General features: G+C 39.3%; 1 protein-coding gene across 5 annotated transcripts in view; it reads right to left on the bottom strand.

Moving 5' to 3' along the window:
• dgkh (diacylglycerol kinase, eta) overlaps positions 1 to 25,899 on the bottom strand; it is an 88,938-nt gene that overhangs the window by 32,659 nt on the left and 30,380 nt on the right. For all 5 annotated transcript variants that reach the window (XM_085375113.1, XM_085375110.1, XM_085375109.1 and 2 more), the window contains 5 exons: positions 24,417 to 24,497; positions 8,097 to 8,201; positions 6,804 to 6,936; positions 391 to 497; positions 40 to 165 (listed from right to left, as the gene is read on the bottom strand). In XM_085375113.1, coding sequence (XP_085231239.1) covers positions 40 to 165; positions 391 to 497; positions 6,804 to 6,936; positions 8,097 to 8,201; positions 24,417 to 24,497 — 552 coding nt within the window. The remainder of the gene's footprint in view (positions 1 to 39; positions 166 to 390; positions 498 to 6,803; positions 6,937 to 8,096; positions 8,202 to 24,416; positions 24,498 to 25,899) is intronic.

Genomic DNA, 25,899 nt, shown 5'->3' with positions numbered 1-25,899 from the left:
TTATTGTTATGTGCGATGTGCATGTGATAGATGCCTTACCATAGCTTTGCACCAGAGGCAGCGCCAATCCTGCAGTCTCAGCACGCTGCCACACGTCTTATCACACACAGCACACTTGGCACTGACAGGCAGGTTGCCTTCCAACCACTGGTGAGGCATTGCAATCTGTAGGTTTCAAACACACACACACACACAAAATTAAAAATGGTTAATAATGTCGGCTTCCGTTCACTTGAACTAGGACAGTTTTCTATATTGACTCCCACATTATATTTTAGAAACTCTTTGCAGAAAACCAGGCTGAGGAAATTCCCAACCAGCTCAAAATCTTATTAAAAAATTACATGAACATTCTGCCTTTCAAAGAAGACTGCTTTTGAACAAACTTACCCCATCCTCATCCTCAATGATATCCTTCCCTATGGAGGCCAGGGTGGTCCATTTACAATTGTTGGTGGCTCTGACAGCACAGCGTTTGTGCGCTTTGAATTTGCACACTGTAAAACACAAATATCACACCTGAGTCTGACAATGGTTTCCACCTTTCAACTGTCACTTTGATGATTATGACAGTTATTTATGAATCAAACAGTGATCCAGATAATCTTCCTCCAAAGACTATAAACCATGTATTTCTAGCCAATTTAAGATCAATTCAGTTTGAATTGAATTGTCATTTTTTTCTAATTTGATAAAATTTAGAACTTTTATTGTCATTGTACACTTGCTTGCACAGTCAAATTAGGTAGCAAGACCACAAAGGTGCGAAAGTAAAGAAAACAATATACAAGAAAAGAAAGAGAAACAATATAAGAATACTATGTACACTATATACACGTTGTTTGGGTTGCAAGAAGCATTGTGGGGGTGTGTACAAGGGCATCATAATAAAATGCAATAAATAATAATAGGGTGGAAGGGCTATGGTTGTTAAGGATAGGGATGGAAATTGCACATCTGCCGAAATATTGCACAGGAACAAAAAAAAATGGCAGCAACATAATATGAATTATTTTTCTTGACTGAAAACACAAATGAAGACCTCAGAAACAGACACACCCAGTGTTTTAATAAATTAGTCCAAATGAGAGGCCTACTGTGTGCGTAAATTCTCAAAAAAGTTCTGAAAACACTGTTCATCGTGAGCCATATTAGCCCAGTTTACAACCTGACATTTGCATTTCAAACTGCAGATTGGGGCAAGGGATTGACCTGGCAACCTTCTGGCTGGTACATGACCTGTTCTACCTCCTGCAGCACCCTATGTGAGACAAAACTATTCAACTCATGAACTTGACTACCTCCATTTGAGAGGTAGTTTGCAACAGAGTCATGCTAGGTGTTGTCTGTCTCCATTGTCTGTGCTAAATTAAGCTAAGAGAGTATTAGAGTGCTATCAATTCGCCTATCAAATACCTAACTATTCAACTGAAACGTCAGACGCTTCTTGATTTAAGAAGTAATGTCGTAGTTAGAGAACAATGGTTTTTAGCAGTGTTACATTGCTAACCTTACTTTCACTATGCGTTTACTGTCTACCAGAAAATCAAGAAAATGAAGGCTGAAAAAAGCAACCAAAACTGGAAGAGGACAGCATTTTTTTCCTAGACTGTTGGAGAGATTGAGTAGTTCTCCCAGGTTAATCAAATGCTGCATGGTTCAGCAATGGGAATGATTGTGGAAGGTCTACCGGGCAAACGAAATGTTGCTCTGGTGTCAAAGGAGGTAAAGAGTGATCGAAACAAAGAAAAAAAAGAAGGAACCTTGAATGGACATTCACTTAACAAAGAGAGATCTGGAGCTTCACAGGGCTTAAGCCTGGTAAGATTTTTGTTACTTGATCAGTGTAAACACAGAGCTACAAGTAGGTGTGGTGATGGAGGGATCTTACATCATTTTTACTAAAGATGATCAGTGCTGACAAAGTCATTGTACAACTTTAACATCCAGTCCATCAAGCTTTAGTCCATATAAATGAGAAGCAGAAGCATGGACTTGAATGCGTTTAATGCTGGCTGCTTTGAACAGGAATGAAGAGTGAAGTGTAAATACAACATAAATGTCTCTTAAGAAACAGTACAGTGGCACAGACAGACGGAGACTGCTCTCGACTTTTTCTCCTGTAAAGATGAGGCACTTAGCAGACTCATGAATAATGTCTGTGATATGGGGAGCTTTGCTTCCAGCTACCCCACCTTGTTGTCCTCTCTCTCTCTAAACACGCAAAACCTCATCATTAGGCATGCCACACAGATACACTACAAACTGAGCCAAAGTCATATCCGGGAGCAAAATCAATGTTTCAATCTCGTCTACCACTAAATGCTGTTAGAGAGCATTAGTAGGACGTTAAGAGAATTCTCAGGACATAATACCACTGCCTGTTAATGGCCAAACACAGAGCCGTCATACAAACCAGACTAGAAGAAAACATTGTCTCAGACTGTGAGTGTCTGTGTGAGGGTGAAATACAGACGGAAAGGCAAACTGCTTTTACGGTTTGTGTGTGTGTTTATGGGTAGGTAGCACAAATCAATCCCCACTGACTGTCCCGTGCAGGAAATCGAAGGGAAATTTAAGCCACGCTGATTGCTGTGAAACTGTTTGGCAGGCTGCCCTCAAAGTTTAATAAAGACTGCATTCTATGATAGCCTCTCTATTTTCTTGTCTCCCACTCTCTCCCATTCTCACATACTGGTTCTCATATTCCCACGGGTGATGCTCCCATTCTCACTGTCGCTGCTGACAATGAAAGTATTTTGAAATAACTCCAATGAATTAGCCATTCTGCAGAACATACAGGAACATGTAGGCATGCTTAGCACACATTTAAATAATGTGTGCCAAACATCACATTTTAAAAAATGCAACGATTTGGTTAAAACAATGCCCTTTTATAGCTAAATGTCTTTGAAATCTTTTTAATCTTCAGTGCTTATCCAGCTATGGTTGTCAGGGTGGAGCGTGTCCCTGCAGATAAGTTCCTTACAGTAAAATTCCCTAGCCAGTCAGCAGGTGCTAACCACTCCAACTCTGTGCTAAAGATGTGTGAACACAGTAACAACTGTTGTAACATGCACACCTGAATGGTACGGCTATGTCAAAGCTAGATAAAGCCCTGTGTTATCACAAAAGTTATGACATAGTTTATTTGTGCAGTAAATTGAATAATTTACCGCAAATTTTCTACTCTTACTGAGGACTCAAAAGACTTTGACACTACATTTGCCACATTTGTCCATTGACAGACATTCATTTTTACAGCTTTGTACCTATCACACACACACTTCCACACATTCACTAAAATTGGACTGTGGACAACTTGGGGTTCAACATCTTATCCAAGGACACCAGAGATCAAACCACTGACTTTCCAGGTTGTAGATCTACCTCCTGAGCCACAGGTGCTTTACAACTGCTTTGTATCACCAAAACATTTACAAATTACAGCAGTATTGTCCAAAACTCTTGAACCACCTCTCATTTCTTTCTATTTTGCTTTCAAGAAGGGAGACCTTAACTGTAGTCTTGAGCAAGACAGCTGGAACAGCTACGACCTTAATTGCATCATTGGAAGGAATTGGATGGATGGGTGGATGTATCTTGGATAATAGCTCTCCAGACTTTCTGAAGGTCTTTCCAAGTGTTTCTTTTAATATTGGCTGCTTTTTCTCTTATTTTCAGTCCACTCATTTTACATGACCATTTTCAGAGGAATGTTGTTTTGATTGTTATGCCACTTAACACTGTCCCATGAATCACTCAAGCATAAAAAAGGCATCTAACACAGTGTATGAGCCAGTGTTGTCTATACATACAATTTAGCGAAGAGCTCTGTTGTCTCACTCTGAGTTATCTAACTCAGAAAGGTGAAGTGAAAGTTATTACTGAGTTGATGACAACACAGTGTTATCCTAAAAAAATATAAAGAAATAAGGTTGTGGATCTACTTCAGTACTTACAATCATTTTGCACGTTAGCAGACAATAAAAAAATATATGAAATCTTTTATTGATATGTTAAAAAGTGGCACTGGCCATTTTAAAAATTAAAATAAACATATAAGCATTTTTATGCCATTACTGTATATCCATATGTAACTTTCACTTTGCTTCATGGTGATTTAGCCCAAAAAACAATGTCCATGAATGTCTGCCTGTAGGTACCTTGTGCCCAATGGAAGGCTTCTCTCAGTGATGTATAATGAAAACCCCATAATCTCAATGCACCTTCCTATTGTTGCTTGTCTATGCGTGGCGCAAAATAAGCCGATTCAAATAACAACCATTAGATACTGCTCTAATGATTTGGTCTTTCTCTCTACGTCTCTCTCTTTTGCCTTCTGCTCTGGAAATGAGAGGATAATGAGCACTGAGTGGAGAGGCTCTCACTGCCTCCACACGTATACAGCAAACCCAGCGCACATGTAGGCACACACACAGGACTGAGTTACACATGCACATGCTCACAGGGGAACATTAGCAAAATTAGAGTGAGAGGATATGCAGATGGTGCTCATTATGGCCTGCTGCCTGTCAATAACACTTTACACCAGCTAAAAGAAAGTACAAAAAAGAAAAAAAATAGTGTCAGCCCCCCATGTCAAACACCTTCCTCATAACACCCCACTTCTCTGTTCTTTCACACATGAGGTGAGGAGATATGGTGTCATTCGTGATCCTTTAACAGTTTTTTCCCTGTTAAGGGCAATTGGAGGCAAGTGAAATGCTATTTTTAAAAAATGCAGTCTAAGTCAACGCTTATCTAATGCGCAATATGGCATAAAAGCATATGAATACAGGGTGACATGCACTGATATGCTGGCTGTGAGCTTGGTGGGCATCCTGCTCCACAACCCAGTGCATTTCAAAGACTCTTGCTGGCTCAGGTATATCCAATCTGCTGCACTTGGGCAGACACAAGAAAAGGCTTTTCTCACTTCAGTGACTCACCAGTCCTTACGTAAAATAGCAATATAGCCTTCCCAAAGTGCCTATAGACCTGCCAACTCACAGGCTTTGCTTCCAAAGCAAAATCATCTGTTGCAATACTATAGGGTGTCTGATCTTAAAAGAGTGGCTATTTGAAGTAGGAGCCAGGAAAGAGAGTTATGTAAGAAAACACTATGTGTCTAAAAACAAATTCTTCACAAGATAATTCAGCATCATTTCAACCTGCCTCATTCTCATTAAAGAAGACTTAATGTGCCCATTTCCATCTCTATCATGATATGCTTAGACTCTACTAGACTAGCTTTGTGTGCTTCAGAATTCAAACCTATCTTTATTTGTCCTATGCTGAGTCTTGATGCGAGTTGATCCTCTGTGTGAAGCAAGTAGTTTTAGCTTCCTTGCCTGTTCCACATGAGACGACCATATTAGGAGTAACCACTCTCACCGACATGACACAGACACAAGTTAAAAAACATTTTAAAAAAGCAATCTGAAGCCTGAGCTTTAGTTTCACAGGGATTACTTAGTACAGCGGTCCCCGGGCCTCGGACCGGTACCGGTCTGTGAGTTGAGGCTCAGGTGTGAAATGTATAGTTTTCAGGGTTTTTATCGGTTTTCAGCGTTATTTTGTTATCATTTTTATTGTTAACTCGGTTTTCCTGGGTCTTTTCACGTGTGTTATGAATAAATCTTATTTTTTTCGGTACCAGTACTACTTTTATTTTGTTGTATTTATCCGCGACACCTTAAAGGCCGGTCCGTGAAAATATTGTCGGTCCGTGGCGCAAAAAAGGTTGGAGACTGCTGGCTTAGTACATATGCTCACATTATTATTTGATATAGATATAGTGAAGCACAGACTTACGCAAAACAGCTCATATTAGGGCAACTACCATGAGCTCCCTTCTGTTAAAAAAGGATTTTTACTCTACCTGGAGATACTTGCCAGCTGACCTAATAATCACCATAATTACACCTAAGTCCATGGTGACTGAAATGTAGGACGAGACATGGAATGTCCACGTCAATCTGAGAGGAAAAGCAGCCAAATTTACATCTGGTGTGTTGGGATGGGCAGAGTTCTGGAATCTTTTTGATCATACGTCACATATTTGTTTACTCTGTGAGGCTGCGGTTAGCTCTCCAATCAGTGTAGGTGTTTGTGTTGGAGAAGTAAAATGCATTTTAAGACATTTTAAGTGTTACATATGTGACAATTTTTGCGACCTTTTTTGCAACCTAAAAAACCAAAAAAAACAACAACAACAAAAACAAGTACCAAGGTCTTTAGTGACCTCATAGCTGTTGAGAGCCATGCAGTTAGCAGCAGTGCAGCGGTTCTTTGGAAGTTTGGATGGATGTCATACCTCCTACACCAACAATTTTCTTCATTGTCTGCAGTAGTTTGTGGCACGAGTGAAAAGCTTACCGGTAGATGACAAATTTTTTCCGTTGTCTCTCTGTCCTCCTCTCTCTTGTTTGCACTCGTGCCATCTTCTGAAGCTTTTAGTGCACTTAGGCTAACACTATGTTACTGTCAACTCAGTACTAACTTAACATTATTTCACTTCACCTTTTTGTTGTTAGATAGCTCTACTGCACAGGACCTATCATTTGTGTGAGGAGATGCACTTACAGTGAGAACAGGGACAGGAGAAACTAGCGGACTGCAAATGGAGTATTGAGTAGTCTATGTGCTAGTGCCAAAAATCTTTTGATTTTTCATCCAGTGATGACAAAAACATGTTGGCTTACCCCAAATTTAAAGTGAAATACATGAAATAATGATCCTTTTTGAGTTTCACACTTGTGATAGTAAACATGTGTAGTTTTGAGTGTATTTGTACTCACCTTCACAAGAGAGGCCGTGAGATGTGACCCCAGACAAACTATCCTTACAAACATTGCAAAAGGTGGGCCGTGCATGGGAGCAGGCGTACCAGTTGTGCATCCCTGAGAAATGTTCCACATTAAACTGTGCTGTCTGGCAAAGGAGAGGTGAAAACAGCAGTCACATGTCACAAATGTAAGCATGATCAAAAAGAAAAAACATTGAACATTGATTTACAGACACACAATTGATACTCGACTCCTTTGTGGTATACTAGCTTTCTTTTAGAATAACTATTATTCATTTTCCCCTAACACCATGACAACATTAGTTAGGAAAGTGCCTGGTATAAGAAAAGAGCCTCCACAGGAGAGAGAGAGCCTCCACTTCCTTAGAGTTGTTAGAGTGACGACTTTTACAAAAAGCTACACACCCAGGTCAGATGAACTGGATGCCTCTACACATTAGTATATGGAGAGGTCCTACTGTGGAGCCACAGTGTAGTGTACCCATGTGGGTGTTGCATCTGCAGTAGTTGGCGCAGTCCTGGATATAATTGGTTTTTCACAAGTACAACTGTAACAGGTGCTTACAAACTGGGGTACTTGCATTCTTTAACAGTGTCACATAAAAGGATACAGCAATTAAATGCTGCTGTGTGGACATATTGGCAGGAGTGCGCATGCTTGTGTGTCTGTGTGTGTGCGTGTGTTTGTGTGAACATGTGTGTTCCCTGTGTTGTGTGAGCTCTGGGGTTGCTGCAGCACTGCAGTGCAGTAAGGGGGTGAGGGATGGGGTCTTATATAAGATTTCCCTCTCAAATCAAAGGCATTAAAATGCAGCACAGCTTTCTTCCTGTGCTCGCCACATCACCTCGCTGTCAGTGCACAGCCAGGATTTACAGTCTTCTTAACATATTCTGTTGACAGTGGAATACGCTGAGAAGTTACGATCAGTTTTGATGCTGGTAACATGTTTTCTAGATTCTTCAAGAAATACTGGCTTGAAGTGAAAAAAAAAAAGCATTCAAATAGGCATCTACCGAGTATGTTCTGTGTTAGAAAGTCATAAGGAGAAAAAACACTTGGGAGAATAGGATGTGCCAATACAGTTTTTCTTACTGTTACTCTGCCCAGTGTCGAACATGTGACAACATGCGGGTGGAGGCGTGCTTATGCATGTGCTGCAGCCCTATCTGAACTCCGCATTTCTATGTATCCCATCCCCAAAACTGCCAAACAACCCCCCCCCCCCCCTCCCCTCCACAAACACACGCACACACACACACTTTAATCTGTTGAACTGGACCTTACCTCGTAATGCTCTCTGGACTGGACGGACTTGAGCGAGCTGATCCAGTCCTCCATCTCTTTCCTGTTCTCAGCACAGAGGATGAGCCTACGGAACGGAGTGATCACCTGGAGGCAAAGGGGGGAGGAGGTACGAGAGAGTGAGACAGATACTGTGGCTAAACAGCGAGAGAGCGCAAGCGAAACAGAGCTTAATGTTTCCAGCTCTTTCCTCTTCAGCCTGCGGTACCTCTGAGTGGAGAACAACCGGCTCTGTCTTTAAGAGAGAGCAAGGATGTAAAGCCCCCCTCCCTCTTTCTCTCTCTCCTTCGCTCTCTCTCTCTCTTACATACATACACTCTCTTTGTCTCTCATTAACTCTAGCTCACTCACACCTTCTTCAGTTAAGTCTCTTCCCAGCTCTTCATGAGGCTTTGAGGCAGATATGTGCTGACAGGCAAAGAGCCTCACTAAAGGCAAAGAGCCTCTCTCTCTCCCGTTGCCTCCTCCTCTCTCGTCCTCTACTTGTGAGCATGTGTGTGTGTGTTCGTGTGTTTAAAGGACAGTGCCTGTAGATAACCCTACAGACAAACAGCACCCTTTCAACAGCCCATCACTTATTTATGCTCACTCATCTCTTCCTTCTCTCCATTTCTTTCCAAGTCATTGTTTTCCCACAGTGTGTTATCTTGATTTACATTAGTGAGAGGAGAGAGTTGAAATACAGGCACGGCTCACACACACGTACACAAGATAATCTCACAGCACTAAAACTGCTCCAACCACTAGCTTTCTATCTGCAAGAAATGCTTTGTCTAAAGCAGGTCACTAAATACAAATGCCATATTTTAAGTGGACTGTATTACCAAATGAGATAATAATTAAAACCATGTAATTCATTTATTGAGCTATCCAGTCTGCTTTTTGGACAAGTGTGGAAAACAAAGTGTAAAAATAAAGAGCTAAATTTAAAATACTGTCTACAGAGAAGCTGCTTGTGAAATCTGTAGACTGTATAGATAAGATGGTCATAGCCACAATAACTTGAAAATTGGCACAGCATTACTTGTCTGATACTGCCTCTAGTTAAATGTTTTATTCATTGTTATTTTTGATTTTTAAAACCAACTGTGACAAACAAGCAATACTAGTGCATCATTAGTAGGAACTTATTACTCACAAGGTATCTCTATCCTAAAGCTTTTTCACTCTAAATGGGCCCATAATTCACAAAGTGAAAATGAAGCTATGTTGAAAGACACAGAAAACTAGCAACTAAAATTACAAATCACCAAGAAAGAGGTCACAGACTGAGACAACTGGGTTTCCGATTCCGATTCCATTGGAAGGATTTAGGTTTAAATGACTTTCATGTTGGCTTCACATGCTTTTAAAGAGCTTGGGAATCATAACGCCAACAGGTAACAAGGAGGAAAACACACTAACAAATGGTGAAACAAAACATCCAAATGACCTGGGAGATTAACAACACAATAGGACACAGACAGATGCTAAACAATTAGGCTAAGGAGTGTTATTAGGAAGGATAGATCCATATAAACACAAAGAATGGTCACTTTAGTTTTAGGAGCTCTTGCTCTTGTTCCCCAACATTTTCTCAGAAACAGTTTGTGGTGAATTACGATACATCAAAAAAAAGCTAAGAATTATAAATTGCTTGAAGCTTGCATTGATGTGGGACTCAGACATTCAGCCACTGAGCCATGGCTCTGTGGTACACACAAAGATTGCAGGGGAAAAGATGCAGAAAAGTATATACAAGGTGTCTTTACACCTTGTATATACTTTGTTTTACTTCATATTTAATACTTTACTGTGTAGCATAATGTTTTGCTATGTAATAATAACTTAACATGCTCTACCTTGTAGTTAAACTGTACTGTGAATCTGAAAAATAAAATTTTTTTAGATGTGAAAATAATTTTCTGTCTTTTATGATGGCAAAATGTTTCATTGCAACACTTTGTGTTCTTGCAGCAGGTGCAGGATCTCTGTTGATACTAGTCCGAGGGAACAACAACATCTTCTGTGTCCGAGGTATATCAGATGCCGAAGTGGTATCCAGTCATGATCACACTCTTGCATTTCAGAAGCTGTTTAAAAAAAAGACCCAAACCCACAAGATTTTCTTTGCTTCTAGCTATGCTCATGTGTATCAGCAAAGTATCTGCTGTCATCAAGCAACATATATTTTGAAATTTTATTGATGGTGATGTTTTTCCTTCATCCAGCTGCTACCCAGACCAAGCTCCATGTTGCTGCTTCCGGTCTAGAAAGAGCTCCATACCGTTTCGGTCATACATACAGCTGTGAATGAGCAGATGAGCTTCAATGCCCACAACGTAACTTTCAAACCCAGAGGCAGCATCTACCTCTGTCCATTATTTTATCAGCTCAGACTTGTGTGAACAATAGTCCAATGATGTATTCTGTATACAGTTAAGGACCTTAGTCAGTGAAATCTATATGTGAGGAAATACTAGCCTCTAAACAAAAGATCATTGACACAGATGTTATATAGGGAGGAGACAAGGCACTTAAGGAATTCTGAACAGAAATCTACTGGAGACTAACTTTGACCAAAACAGTGCAGACATAATTAATCTCTTTTTGATATACATATACAATTCTATGCACTTATATTTTGCAATCACATACTGTAAAAACGCAGAAATGGAAATCAGGAACATAAATAAAGGTCTGCATCTCCGCTGTGTCTTTATCTTCTGTTCTGGTGCTTCTCTTTGAGGTCACCTCATGTGCATATTTTAATTTACTGTTACATTCTTCATTGCCATCATCAAGTGTTTTCATTATCCATTACTCAGAAGAAACAGCACTGTCTTATTACTCCCTCCCCTCTCTCTCTGACTCACTGTGTCGCATTGTGTCTAATAAAACAGCCTCAGATTTTACACCTGCTTTCATCCACATGTTACATTTTTAGGTGCAGTTTGCTCTGCTGGAGCTAATCTTAGGAAGGATAGTTCACAAGCAGTCAGTTATTAAGTTTCTGTTCCCTTCTTCAATAATTTAAGAAGAAGCAGCCTATAATATAGTGCATCTGGAATGTATTCACAACACATCACTTGGTCCACATTTTATCATTTTACAGTCTTATTCCAAAATGTATTAAATTCATTTTTCACCTTTTCGCCTTCACAATTTTACACACAATACCGAAAATTGACAAAGTGAAATTATTTCAAATTTATTAAAAATGAAAAACAAAAATATTACATGTATATACCAAGCCTTTGCTCAGCGTTTTGTTGAGGCACCTTTGGTAGCAATTACAGCCTCAAGTCTTTTTGAGAAGCTCAATAATAATGAATGGGGAGCATCAGCTTGTTTTCAGATTTCTCCAGAGATGTTCAATCAGGTTCACGTCTGGGCTCAGGCTGGGCCACTCAAGGACAATCACAGCGTGGTTTCGTAGCCAAACATTTTCTTATCTTGGCTATGGATTTTTTTTAGCTTTGTAAAGACGTTTCACCTCTTGTCTTCATAAAATGTAATGAAATCCAGTTGCTTTCTTTCCAAGAACCTACACAGACATATAGCTGTATTTATCTTTCCCTCAACCTTGACTAGTGTCCCAATTCCTGCTGCCAAAAAACATCCCTACAGCATGATTCTGCCACCACCACGCTTCATGAACCTTTTTCATTAGGAGTAGTTTCCATATTGCCACTCATACACGTTTGATTGGTGGTGTGCAACAGAAATGGTTGTGTTTCTGAAAGGTTCTCGTCTTTCCACAAAGCAACACTGGAGTAAGCGCACGACCGTGGCTCAGGGGGTTGGGAAGCACATCTGTAACCGAAAGGTTGCTGGTTCGATCCCCGGGCTCTCTGTCTCTGTAAGACACTTTTCCCTACCGCCTACTGGTGTTGGCTAGAGGGGCCGATGGCGTGATATGGCAGCCTCGTTTCTGTCAGTCTGCCCCAGGGTAGCTGTGGCTACAAGTGTAGCTTTCCTCCACCAGTGTGTGAGAGTGAATGACTAGTGGCATTGTAAAGCGCTTTGGGTGCCTGGAAAAGCGCTATATAAATCCAATCCATTATTATTGTGCGCTTTGTCACCTCCATGACTAGGGCCATTCTACGCTGATCCCTCAGATTGGCCAGGCAACCAGCTCTATGAAGGTTCCTGGTGGTTGATTTATTTACAATGCTGGAATTGGAATAAGGCTGTACCATGACAAAATATGGAACAAGTGAAGTGTTGTGAATACTTTCCAGGTTCAGTGTAAAAACTGCACGAGGAAAAATACATAGCTTTGCAGCTTTTCCTCTAACTTATTAATGTCTCCAAATATTCATAGACTTCAGCTGATTAGCCTCTCGCTCTCTCCCTGATTTTTGATGCACCATTTCAAATGCACACCACTTGTAAGCAATACACTGCTGTGGAGCTCCAATCCTTTCTTAAATTGCATCCTTTTTAGCAATAAGATGACAAATGTGTTACAGTGCAGTCCACACAGCCTTTGGACTAAATGCATCCATCAAAGAAAAAATGAGTGAGACACTACCCCTAACTCCCCCTCTGTCTTTCTGATTGCAGGCCTGTTTAGACCTGTAGCAACCGAGGCTATTACAAGGTGTGGAAAACAGCAGGTGCACAACAAACCCGTGTCACTATGGCTGCAAGTGTGTATAGTGTGCAATGTTTATTAGGGTATGTGTATTTTAGGGTTTTAATGATACATCTGGTGCTGCACTGCCTTTCTTTCTGTAGAAAGGTTTCTGTTGCTCACTGACCATCTGGTTTGCATCAACATGTTTCAAATAGCCAAAGCTCTGGTGGAGGTAAACTTATGTACTTTGTTACCTATATAACAACATTATTTTCTTTAAGCTACAAAATGAAATGTCCTAAACTGATAAACTAAGACTTTTTTGGTTCTATATTTTATTGCTTTGGATATATAAAACAAGTGAACCATGGAGTGCATTTACAGGGTGAGTGTGGCTCAATAGGAACTGAGTAATAAAAGACTGAATCTACACACTACATAATAAAAAAAAACATCTCGTTGGACTTATAGGGCAGACAACTCAACACAAATACTATTAAAATGCTTCTCAGACTGACTCATAAGAATGCGACTGTAGTTTTCTCAGCAGTGAGACCAAAATGAATTTCTGTTTAATCAATTACCTCACAAAAACACCAAATTCTTACAATTTAACACAGCTTGTAGTCTATTGCTATTTAGTACTAATGCACACATGCACACATTTGGATGCATCTCAACATTAAGCTACAAAGAAACATGAAACATCAGGTAGTCAGTTATTCTCATTAGACACACTTTAGTAGGAGGCTACTAAACCCTATAAAGCAGCTGACTGCCCAGTGACAATATGTTCATTACATATTAAGGGTCAACCATGTGTGAATGCACATGCAGTGCAGCAGAGTTATATAAAAATGGATGGCATGACAAAGCTTACATGATACCCACTTTTAGGGCTGCTCAATTAATCGAATTTTAATCACGATTACGATCTGGGCTTTCAACGATCATTAAAAATGACTGAGCCGATTATTAGCCCCTCCCTCATTTATCCGCGACACCTTAAAGGCCGGTCCGTGAAAATATTGTCGGGCATAAACCGGTCCGTGGCGCAAAAAAGGTTGGAGACCGCTGATTAAGAGGACCCGAGGGAAGCTCGGAAAGCTAAGCAGAAGTTATTTGGAGAGGAGAGTGACTGCCGCTGGTTGAAAAGAGAGGTAAAAAAAACTTCAGTGGTGTTGCACACTATTTTATATTATTTTTTAAAAGTCATTGTTAACCCTTTAAAGCCGGTCAGAGCAGCACGCTCCGTTTTGCGTAACTATTTTTAAATCCCTGTAGAACCTGAACCGTGTAAGCTAGCGCAATAATTTGTTTTGCATATGAAACCGGAGGAGTTGTACTTACATCTGATGCCATCAGCTTGTCCTCGGTCACGGTTTCGTTCCACATATAGCTTTGCAAAAACTGCATAAAAAGCGCTTGCAGGAACAAAAACATAATATTCCAGAAACACGCTTCGCCGTTCCTATCAGCTGTTCGTAACACTTCCCACAGTGAAATGATGCACATGCTGTTTTCTTTGCAAATTTGCATCATAGGATTGTTTTTTGTTTTTCCTGCAATATATAAAAATTGCTGTATCTCCAAAATAAAACTATGAAGACACTCAAAATAAATTTCCTGTTGTTGTAAACTATTTTTTGCAACTTTTTTGTATTTAAAGTTTTGAGGGATAAACCTCTTAAATTTCTCCAAGTAGAAATATATGTAAACAAAACAAAAGCGATTTTCAATTTTTTTTGTAGTTTATTGCACTTTTTTGCAATTAATGTAGTTACTATGGACTTAATGCATACATATTAGTAAAATATGGGCTATAACAGTTGTATAGCAACTTGAAATGCTCCCACAAATGGCACTACAGCATGTAAAAAAAATAATATAAGCTCTGGTGGACTTGGTTCTATAGTAGGTCTTAAAGGGTTAAATAAATATCGTCAAATAATCGTGATCTCAATTTCAGTGAAAATAATCGTGATTATCATTTTTGCCATAATCGAGCAGCCCTACCCACTTTTAACTCTCCAGTTCTCTAGGAAAGTCACTTTGAGTTGAACATGCTAAAGAAAGTTTATACACCGATCGGGCAAAATTACTAACATTGACAGGTAAAATAAATAACACTGATTATCTCTTTATCGTGGCACCTGTTACTGGCTGGGACATATTAAAGCAGGTGAACATTTTATCCTCAAAGTTTATGTGTTAGAAGCAAGGAAAATGGGGACGCATAAGGATTTAAGTGAGTCTGACAAGGGTCAAAATTCTGCAGTGGTCAGGCTCATTGATGAGCGAGTGAAGGCTGGCCCATGTGGTCAGATCCAACAGATGAGCTACTTTAGCTCAAAGCTGCCTAAAAGGTTAATGCTGGTTCTGATAGAAAGGTGTACACAGTCCATCATAGTTTGTTGGAATGCATGTGACTAGAGATGGAGACCAGTCAGGGTGTCCATGCTGACCCCGTGCTGTCCACTGCCGAAAGCCCCAACAATGGGCAATTTTTTTTTACATACCATACCCGGATGCACTATGGGAAGAATGCAAGCAGACAGAGGCAATGTGATGCTTTAGGAAATATTCTGCTGGGAAACCTTGGGTCCTGTAATCCCTGTGGATGTCACTTTGGCACACACCACCTACCTAAGCATTGTTGCAGACCATGTACACCCATTCATGGATGCAGTATTGCCTGACGTCTGTGGCCTTTTTCAGTAGGCTAATGCATCATGAAGAAAAGCAAAAATGTTTCAGGAACAGTTTGAAAAGCAGAAGGAGGAGGTGTTGACTTGGCCTCCAAATTCCTCAGATCTCACTCCAATCAAGCATCTGTGGGATGTGGTGGACAAACAAGTCCAAACTATGGAGGCCCCACCTCGCAACTTACAAGACTTAAAGAATATGTTGCTATAATCTCAGTGCAGATACTATAGCACACTTTCAGTGGAGTCCATGCCTCAACAAGTCAGGAATGGACCAACACAATATTATACACACCACAACAGACAGGTGGTTATAATGCAATGCCTGATCAGTGTATGCATTTACCAGTGCAAATTCTTGTCTTCACAGAATCCCTTCCACATAGGAGGTCCAACTATTGCAATCAGATTGAATGTGAACACCCCACCACCATTTCCAAAAGGCTGTCAACTTTGGAATACCCACAGAAAAGGCCACCTAGCAATACTGTTACTAAAATGGAAGTAGCATTTGTTATACTTCATTTCTGTTGCATTACAGGTTCAATAACACCAGTCTTCAGTGACTCACTGTGTTAAAGCTTGCTCTTTGTCTTAAGAGGTTCATAAGTTTCACTTTCAGTTGTTTTAGTTTTCTAATGGGACACAAGCAGGGGCGATTTTAGCCCATTTTTGGGAATGAATCAAAGCACCCCCAAAGATTTCTTACTTTTTTTGACAATATTTGCTGTTTGTGGGACACACTACTAAAAATACAAAAAGCATACATTACTTAATTGAGATGGAACATTTTAACAACAAAAGTATAGACAGCCAGGTTCATAATGGATATGAGGAAGTTTTTTTCAAAAAACGGAGCCACATTCAGGTAAAAGTGTAAAATTAAATGATCCGTCAATAAAGGATAATGTTAGATCAGTGTTTCAATATTCATATCTTTTATTAGATGTACATGTGGTTTGGTTATTTGCCTTTTGGTTGAAATTACACTGAGAGAGGACTTTTTTATTAGTGATCTTAATAGTTTTTTTTAATCTAATTGAATACAAACTATTTGTGTATGATTGTCAGTCCAAAGAGGGAGAGAGGAAAGAGGGGAACATGAGGAGAAAGTACAAGTTCAGCAAGAACCAGGTAAGAAAACAGACAGGGAATACTAACAGGCAAAACAGAAACTGTTAAACCGGCAAAGAAAAAAAACCCCAACTAATTTTACTCATACAATCTGGAAGTTATGTTGTCCCATATTAAAGCTGCTATACAGAATTTGCAAAACAAACTGGGTTGTCAGCCCTGGCACTGCATTACCATAGCGAACTTCAGTCAGAGGAAGTCACGGTTGCCAAAAACTTTTTGAAGCTCAAGAGTGAGGCTGGTGCCATCCCAGATATGTTAACATTGTACAATCTTCTGGATAATCAGATCTTCCCCACAGTGAAAACTGTAATTCAGGTTGCCCTAACAAACCCAGTTAGCAGCTGTAGCTGTGAGAGGTCATTTAGTGTCTTAAGTCAGCTCCATACCTGGCTGAGAAGAACCATGGGTCAAAGCAGACTCCAGCACCTGGCTGTGATGTCAGTTGAGAAAGAGATGCTTGAGAGACTTGAACACCAAAATGTGATAGACAGATTTGCCAACCTCAAGGTGAGGCGATATAGGTTAAAAGAAAAGAAAAAAACTGCAGAGCCATAGTAGTATCTGCAGTAAACATCTTTTCATACATTGTATACTTCGTACCAAAGGCCAAGGTGTCTCCATTTTTCTAATTTTTTAATAGTATTTTGTACATTTCAAGGACTCTTCTATTTTTGGAGTGTATTTTTTATGTATCTGTATTATATTATACATACACATTAAAAGTGAATCTCTGTCCAAAAAATGCACTCAGTCTACTTTTTACTCACTATGAGCATCGTTCATTATTCTCCCGCAGTAATTAAGGTTAGGATTTTTTTTTTTAATTCCAATCCATTGTTCTTTGGCAGTAGTAGTCTTTAACAGCATTTACATAACCTTGATCAGATTTGATGGTTTTGTTACAGACTTTTCAAAAAAGTGATGTCATGTTTTGTGACGAGGACCCAGGCACAGAGAGACTTGATGAATTTAAGAATCTTATGATTTAATAAAGAAATTTGCCGACTTGCACAGAGATGGTAAAATTATGATGACTGATGAAGACAACAGACAATGAGGACAGGGAGGAACAGGGGTTTAAATGCACCAAGTAGACAGTCAGAGGGAATTCAGGACAACTGGAGATATTTAAGGATGCAGGGACTGACAGAGCCAGGGAAGAAGTCTCATCGTGACGAGTAAAGTTTATCTTGCCTGGCTGGGCAGCTCTCTGGGTGCTCAGCACCCCCAAAGCTCTGATTCTAGAATCGCTCCTGAACACAAGTATGCTGACACAGAAAAAAAATGTTAAAATTGCATGAATCTCAAGTGAAACAAAGTGTAAAACACAGAGTTTCCATGAACCTTGTATCATAACATAAATTAAATAAAAGATAAACAAAATTACTTTGTATTAACTACAGAATGTACTACTGGGCAGCTCAATTAAAATCAATGGCTGCCTGGATTATTCATGATTCAGAAATGCAGTGGGTATCTATGGAAGAGTATTCCTTACCAGGTATCTCCCTTCGGAGTCTCCCATTTCTCAATCCAAAATCACAGAAAAAAATTTAAATAACTAACCCATGGGTCAAGCACACTGTAAATATTTGGAACCAAGTGTTAAAAATGCTAAAAGGGAATTTGACCATGTCTCGAGCTGTTCCCATAAATGGAAATGTCGAGTTTCTTCCATCATTGTCAGATTAGAGTTTTGAGAGGTAGGCGGAGAAAGGATTGATTACAGTCAATCAGCTGTTTGAAAAGAATACTCTTAAAAGTTTTGCCCATCTAAGGGCCAAATATGCTTTATCCCCAGGGGTCCACTATAGATATTTCCAGTTAAGGGACTAAATTACAAAGCCTAAGAATTGGGACAATATTAGAAGAGAACCAATCGGGTTAGAAAACGATTTCATAAAACTGCTTGAAAAGACGGGTACAATGAAAAGCTAAGTGTCTTTGATTTACCAGAAACTGCTGATTGACATGTCTGATAATACCTATCATATAAAACAACAATGGGAAATGGAACTTGGATGATGTCACATGTCTATACAATGGAACGGATAACAGCTCAACTACAACTAAAAGTGCCAACCTTCGAGAAAAATGGGCTCCAATTATAAAATATCTTGACAGGACACTCAGGCCTTAACACTGTTACATCTGTGCTAAGGAATGTAAGTATTGGTATGTATGTATATGTATATGTGTATGTATGTTTTTCCTTTGAAATTAAGTTTTTGAATAATCCTCACTATTATATACTGCAAATTTGGTCTCAGGTTATGTTGTTGCTGTGAATTGCCTTGTTACTTTTGGCAATAAAAGTAAAAAAAAAAAAAAAAAAAATTACTTTGTATTGCTTGAGATGGCTTACAATCAATTTTAAGTGGTGCCTATGGAAGACTTATGATGAATTTGTATTAGCTCTGAATGTTTCCATGCCAGGCTCTTTAAGTCTGCACTCTAATACCCCTGCTATCAATCAGTCTGGAATGAAAACATGATCCTGAAATTCTAAATTTAATGGTAGTAGTACTCACAATAACCCAAGTTCTAGGTCTTTCATCAACAAACAAATTTGAAAACAGACTAACTTAGACATGAACTGCATTTAATAGCGCCTTTTTTGTAAATAGTAAAATATGACTTGCTGCTGCATGTTATTTTGTGTGGGGTTTTTTTTTTGTTTATTTTAAAAAATTATTCAGAAATGTGCATTTTAACCCAACTCTGATAGTTCATAGCCTTTACCTTCTGTTTCCTAATAAGCCTTATTTCTGTATATAGCTTTTAGCTCTAACAGATGTTCTTCTGTGGGAATCCTTCTGGCGAGAACACTGCCCAACAGTTCTGCTAAATGCTCAACTGAAGCATAATATTTTTCACACTGAATGTGGTTATTGTCAAGTTAACAAAGTTATGTGTTGCCAAGTTGACTGGAACACTAGCAGATGTTTATTTTAACAGAATAAATTCTAGCAATTCACAAATTATGTAAAAGCTATGGAAACAAAGTTCATTCAAAGATGTTAAAATCAGGTTATTTTCTTTATTGTTTTTATTAAGGGAGGAACACCTGAACTGGATAAGTGGAATAGAATGGATGGATGGAATTTTATTAAGGTTAGCATGTTCCATCTAAAACACTTTAAAAGATACAACTTATAAACATTTTATAGATTCAACAATTGGTAAAGCAAAAAAAAAAAAAAATAACTGAAAGCTGCAGTCCTAATTAATAAAAGTGTGGAGTAAAAGCTCCCTGACTCTCATTTCCTCATCAGTCAGCTTAATCACTCATGTAATCAATCTGTCTCAGGACCTTGAGTCAATATCTGTTTTTTTTGGAGGGGGGGTTGCTGAGAACTGAACAACATGTTCTGAAAAATGAAGCCATGATGAAAAATCGTACCAGCTCTGTCAAACATGCTTATCTGCATTAATGTGTTTTTGTGTATGTTGAATATTGTCCTCTCCTTGCCCTCACCCAGTAATAAAGTTAATGACATTAGGATTCTTCCTCTCCTCTTAAGTGGAGAAAACACCCAAATTACTGAAAGCATTTGGTGTGTATTCCCATGCTTGCTTGTTTGTTTGCAGTGCATGTTTAACTGAATCAATCGTCCATTTATAAATTATTCTGCATGTTCAACAAGAGAAAATCTCTTCTCTCTTCTCTCTCCCCACTGCAACTCTGACTCTATAAATTTTGTCTTGGAAGCTCAATCAACAGTATATTGTATGCTTTTAAGCACTATACATCTTCATTACCCCCCAGGAGCTGAAAAAAATAGCATGAGTATGGGTGTCCATTTGTGCTCTGGAGTGTGCACTCACATGCACATGGGAAAATTGATCTCTTTGGTCTTAGATCATCTTCTATCTGCTGGTACTATATCCATGTGTGTGTATGTGTATTTGTGTGTGTATCTGTGTCTTTCAGATAGTGATAAGATTTGTTGCCAGGGGGAACGGGAATGGCTGTTTCCAAAAATGGTTCCTGGCATCCCTCTGACTGACTAACTGGTCATCATGTGACAAAAAGAAGTGGCTCTATAAAGGGAACCTGGATGATTCACTGTTTAAAATAATCCTCATTTATCTTATAATGGGCTTTGTTCATTTTCTGCCTAAAACATGGTACTCTCATCTCTACTTACTTTGACTGGTTATTCCTGTTAAACAAAATATTGCAAAACACATACACCAACCTCATTGTTTAAAATTGTGTCTGCATTTTCAATATGTGCATTTTCAATTGTGTCTGCATCTTTAATATGAGCATCCAGCCTATACCTCATAGCAGATAATTATATTTTGGGATAGGAAATGGGGCGTTTCCTGTACCAGGCTGTAACAAGCTTGTTAATACTCTAATGTTAACATTTTAACATGGAAGTCTGTGGGGACTGACTTGCTTTTTGTAGCCAGCCTCAACCACTCCATAAACTGCAGTTTTTAAAATCTTGGTGTTGGTCTCTTTTTCAGCCCAAGAGGCTGCTACTTCTGATATCCTCTCTCTATGGCCAGGAGTAGAAAACATTTCCTAAATGAAGTGTTTAAAGAACTCGGAGCTACTGGCTCATAAATATGACTTGTACATACACAGACCTCATTATTTGAAACTTTGGCCAAGTTTAGTATAAGCATCCATCATTGTAACAGCGTATACATGAGAGTAAATAATACAAAATATAAGAAGTCTATAATGTTCTGCAAATGATTTCTCTAGGTATGAACTTTAGCTTCCAACACAATTGCATTTTACTGCAGTTACAGCCTTATAGGGCAAGATCGTTCAGCTTCTACCATCCACTCTGCACCAGGAAACTGATTCTAGTAAGCTATTTTCATTTGGTAGAGAGGTAATCAGCAACAATGACCCAATAATCTGGAACACAAGTCACGCTTTAGACACTTTCATACACAACGCAGTAGAAAATCAGGCTGCTCACTCCCTACAACACACGCACAGACCAATGCATAAACTGATTAAATTCACATTCTGCAAACACCCAAAATTAAGCTAAAGTGAATTTCCTAAAGATTCCTCGTATGGATTCAAAGGAAACATTAAAAAGAGAGCCGAGCAAATAAGCACGAGTAAGTCAGCGTGAGAGGCGGCTGTTCCTGCAGAGGATGGAACGAGTTTGTGGGTTCGGGTTGGGTTGAGCCTTTCCTCACGTGGACTTCAAGGTGCTCCCTGTCTGCGCGACAACGACAGCCTCATTATACATTCACACAAGCACATATTCACCACAAAGACCTAAACATATACACACACAAGTGTATTCCAACATATACACTTGTACAACTCTGTGTTAGAGCATAACCACTCATAAAAATACACAGATGGATGCATTCTTGATTTTTTAAAATCCTTTTTTACTCCTATATCCTTCGTGCATTAATCTTTTCATTCAAATAAGGCAATTTGTAAAAAAAACAGCTGAAGAATTTATAAGAATGCAAGTGAAAAATATTCCTTTTTCTCAGTTTTTTTGTGACCATAACATTTTTCTTTATGTTGCTGGTAGGTTTCTAAGAGGTCCGCTCAGCTAAAATACAACCATGCACATTAGGCACACCGAGGAGTCATGTGCAGAGCGCCTACACGAACATGCACGATGAAGCGAATCATTTATGTTTCAAGCCTTTCAACCAATTAGCACCAACCTGCACAGAAGGCGTCAGCAACATCATTCATCCTCGGGGGACCAACTGACAGACAGAAAACAACAAGAGACCACACAGACAGACAGACGGACACAGAGACTGCACAGTCAAAGTCCTGCAGTGCGTCCTCTGCAGCACCGCTCTCTCTTTCTCTCTCTAAGTCGTGCTTGCACAACCTGTCTGATGAATCCTGGTCTCCCCCGGTTGGTGTGTGTGACCGTGTCTGGGTTGACACACGTAACCACAAGTCAAGAGTGTTACAGCTTCAGGTGAACTACCTTTAGGTTTTTCTTTCACTGCCCCTCTACTGTGGTCCACCCTATTTTCATTTCTTCTCCGTTCTCGCGCTCCCTTCCGTCTTCCTCCTCCTCTCAGCGCTCGCTCTTGCCTCAATCTCTCGCTCGCTGCCCTTTTTTCCCCCTCTTTTCCCCTGGGAGAATGTGTGCGGATGCAGTCAGCAGTGGTGTGACATCACTCCAGGATTTCCTTCTGCCTTTCCATCTTGAGTCAGTCATCCTCAATCAATAATAAGTGTAAAGCATTTTTTATTTATTTTTTTGTCAGGACCTTCTTTCCCCTCTTTCTTCACATCTCCACAGTATTTAGTCCTTTTTATATTTTTATCTCCCCTCTCTCCTTCCTTCCTTCCTCCTCTCTTTCTGCCTCCTTGCACTCACCTTCTTAATAGGATGCTGATGCTCATAAGGCAGCGTTTCACATCCTATCACAACTGCACACATATAATCTTATTAATGAATATGGCATTGGTTTAAGCTTTGCCAGCCAGCCAATGAAGCGTTTCAAGCCGATGCTAAAAATAGCTCCGTATTCTCCTCTGGGCACCATTCTCCTGCCTACCCCCTCCGCCTCTGTGTTTCTTATTATAGCAACAACCGAGGAGAGAAGAGACATTTATAGAAAGGACACAAGCTCTTTTATTTTCTGTTTTTATCCTTGCTGCTTGTAATACTCTCATTCACACACACTCACACTCACAGCTTCTCGTTCTTTTCAGCCGTCCATTCACAACCACATCACCCGTTTGGATGTGCCGTGTTGAGAGGCATTTGACAAAAACACAAGGAGCAATGCTAATTAGCAATCTATGGTAATGTTTTCTATTTATAACTAAGACTGACCTTTTCAGGTGTAAAGCTTGTCAGGTGAATAACTTCCCTTAAAGGGCATATCCCATGTTTTGTTAACCCTGATAGCTAGCTTTCCAGCTAAATACACAAAGACTGTTAGTCTAGGTTAAGAAACAATCATCTTCTTATTAATAATTCAGACAATCCGTACATATGCATCCATCTGTGCTCTTCTCCTGTTTCGACAACCATTTACAAATTCTTCATAAAATCTTGCTGGTGTGATGTCATGGAGCACAATTTAACTTGCCAACATTTACGTTTCAAAACTATGAGATTTGCAAAGTAAAGGGGTTTGGAGAAGTATGGAGACTGGATTGCAACATCCTTTCTTTCACTGTTTTCCGTGATGTTTAAACTGATTCTGGCGATACTATTACACTATGTTTCAGTGTTTTTCAGTGTTGCATCAGTGGGAGATGGAAAGTCCCTGAGAGATGGTCTTAAAATAAAGGAGAGAAATGCTTGTTGGCAGGTATGCAGTGTAAAAACAGTCGTAGTTTGACGTCATTTGGAGGAGCAATTCTCATATTTTGGCTAAAAGTTGTTCTCTATTACCAAAGATTTCCCAGCAGTCACTGCTGCCAGCTCCATTTTTTGAACTTTGAAAACATTTATTGACATTAAAAAATTTCCAAACTTCTTAAATCTGAGATAAAGATTCTCAACTAAGTGCCAAACCCTACTGACTACTATGTGCCAATATTGTTTACTTAGCACAGTCCTGTTGTGAACCCTTTGCCTTCATCTAGGTGTTCTGAAACCTGATGTGATGAATGACTGATGGATTTGAACAAGGGGTGCCGCATGCTCATAGGTTGGTGATATGTGAGTCCCATGATAAATCACCCTGTTTCACTATAACAGGCACCATCATTTACAAAATGAATATCTTATTCAATAAGATGTGAACTCAGTAGCTTTCATCATAAACCACGGGACATGAGGACAGTTTTTTCAAAGATCTAGCTACTGCTGGAATTCTTTTTGCAACCAGAGGAGTCGCCTCCTACTGGTCATTACCAAAAATGTAGGTGTGTGTATTGAGTGTGTGTGTGCACATGTGTTGTCGATCAACACTTACTGTGAAGCTGTTGTTGACATTCTTAGTGCTGGACTCTGCAACACTGGCATCCGACAGATCCACCTCATCAAAGATAAGAGACTGCAGAGAAGAGACGGTGTGGTGGTGGTGGAGGAGAGGAAGATCCAAAAAGCAGGAAAGGGCACAGAAGAGAACACGAGAGTGAGTCTCTGGAAATGCACAAGGCCGAACGTAGCCTATTGTTACTTGTATACTACATCATGAAGACAGCGGTGACTGGCTGTGAGGTAAATGTTGTTTCATGGCCACACCAAAGCAGTCCTAAAATGAATTAGTTAAACCTTCTAGTGTAAAATGGAAGCAACTGTAAAAGTCATGAAAAACATAAAAGGACAAACTTGCTTTCTAACACTGAAACTTCCAAAATGCTTCAAAGCTGAGAAAAGCGGATGGATTTACTTTTGAATTCAGTTTTAAATGTAAATGTGACGCTCAGGGAATTTAAGAAGGAGGAAAAAACAGATGTGCCACCCATCAGCTCTGGTTTCCTACATGACACGTGTGGGTCATTATGACATGACTAAATAAACATCATAGACCATTTGGTGAGCTGTTTTTATAACAGGCATTTAGGAATTGACATCCTGGGAGATACCGCCTTTAACACCCACCTAAATACTTTGGCCAGCCAACCTAAATGCTTTCCACTCAAGAAAAGCTGTTTCTTATATTCTTACATTGAAATGACACTAAATTTAATTCAATTCAATTAAATTAAGTTTTATTTATATAGTGCCAAATCACAACTACGGTTGCCTCAAGACACCTAGTATTGTGAGGTAAAGACCCTACATCGTCAGCTATCACCTAAAAAGTATTTTCATTTCCACTATAATAGAAACAATGATTGGGAGCATGTAAAATACCTTACTGATTTTTATTTCCCCTGAAAATCTGCACAGCATGCAGGTCTGTTGATAATGTGTGATCACATCAAACACCAAACAGCAGAGCAGTTTGGAGGCAATTTTGAAACCAATTTTTAAATTGTTCCTCCTCGTTTATCTGCAATGATCCGTTTTCCAGTATGATAATCAGTTTGAACTGAGATTTCCTTATGCTTCATTGATGTATACTTCATTGATAAGTATCACAATTGTCAGAGATGAGTGTAACATTGGAGATTCAAGCTTAGGAACCTGACTGGAAATATGCTCATCCTAACCGTGCAGTTCCATTGCACTTGAAAACAATTGTGTTATATTACAGTTTGTGCCTATTAGAGCAAAATTAAAAGCATTAAGCTAACGTCTGAGTGTTAGGATATTTGACCAACATTCATGTTTATTGCATTTAGCTCGTCTACTTCTGGTATAATTTTTTTGTTTAAAATAATTTAAAATGACTTATATAGCATAATCTGGATTTTTCTTTTTTACATTTAGAACAAGAAAGTCACTGGAATAGTGTGCTCCATATACTGGTTTAGACAGTAATTAGTCTACAGATGTGATACAGATGT

Source organism: Diplotaxodon limnothrissa, linkage group LG16 (assembly GCF_057381915.1).
Source record: "Diplotaxodon limnothrissa isolate DT_005_m linkage group LG16, D_limnothrissa_male_GT1.1, whole genome shotgun sequence".
Lineage (NCBI taxonomy): Eukaryota > Metazoa > Chordata > Actinopteri > Cichliformes > Cichlidae > Diplotaxodon > Diplotaxodon limnothrissa.
The sequence above is the reverse complement of the archived record's forward strand: the minus strand, read 5'-3'. Positions and strand labels throughout refer to the sequence as shown.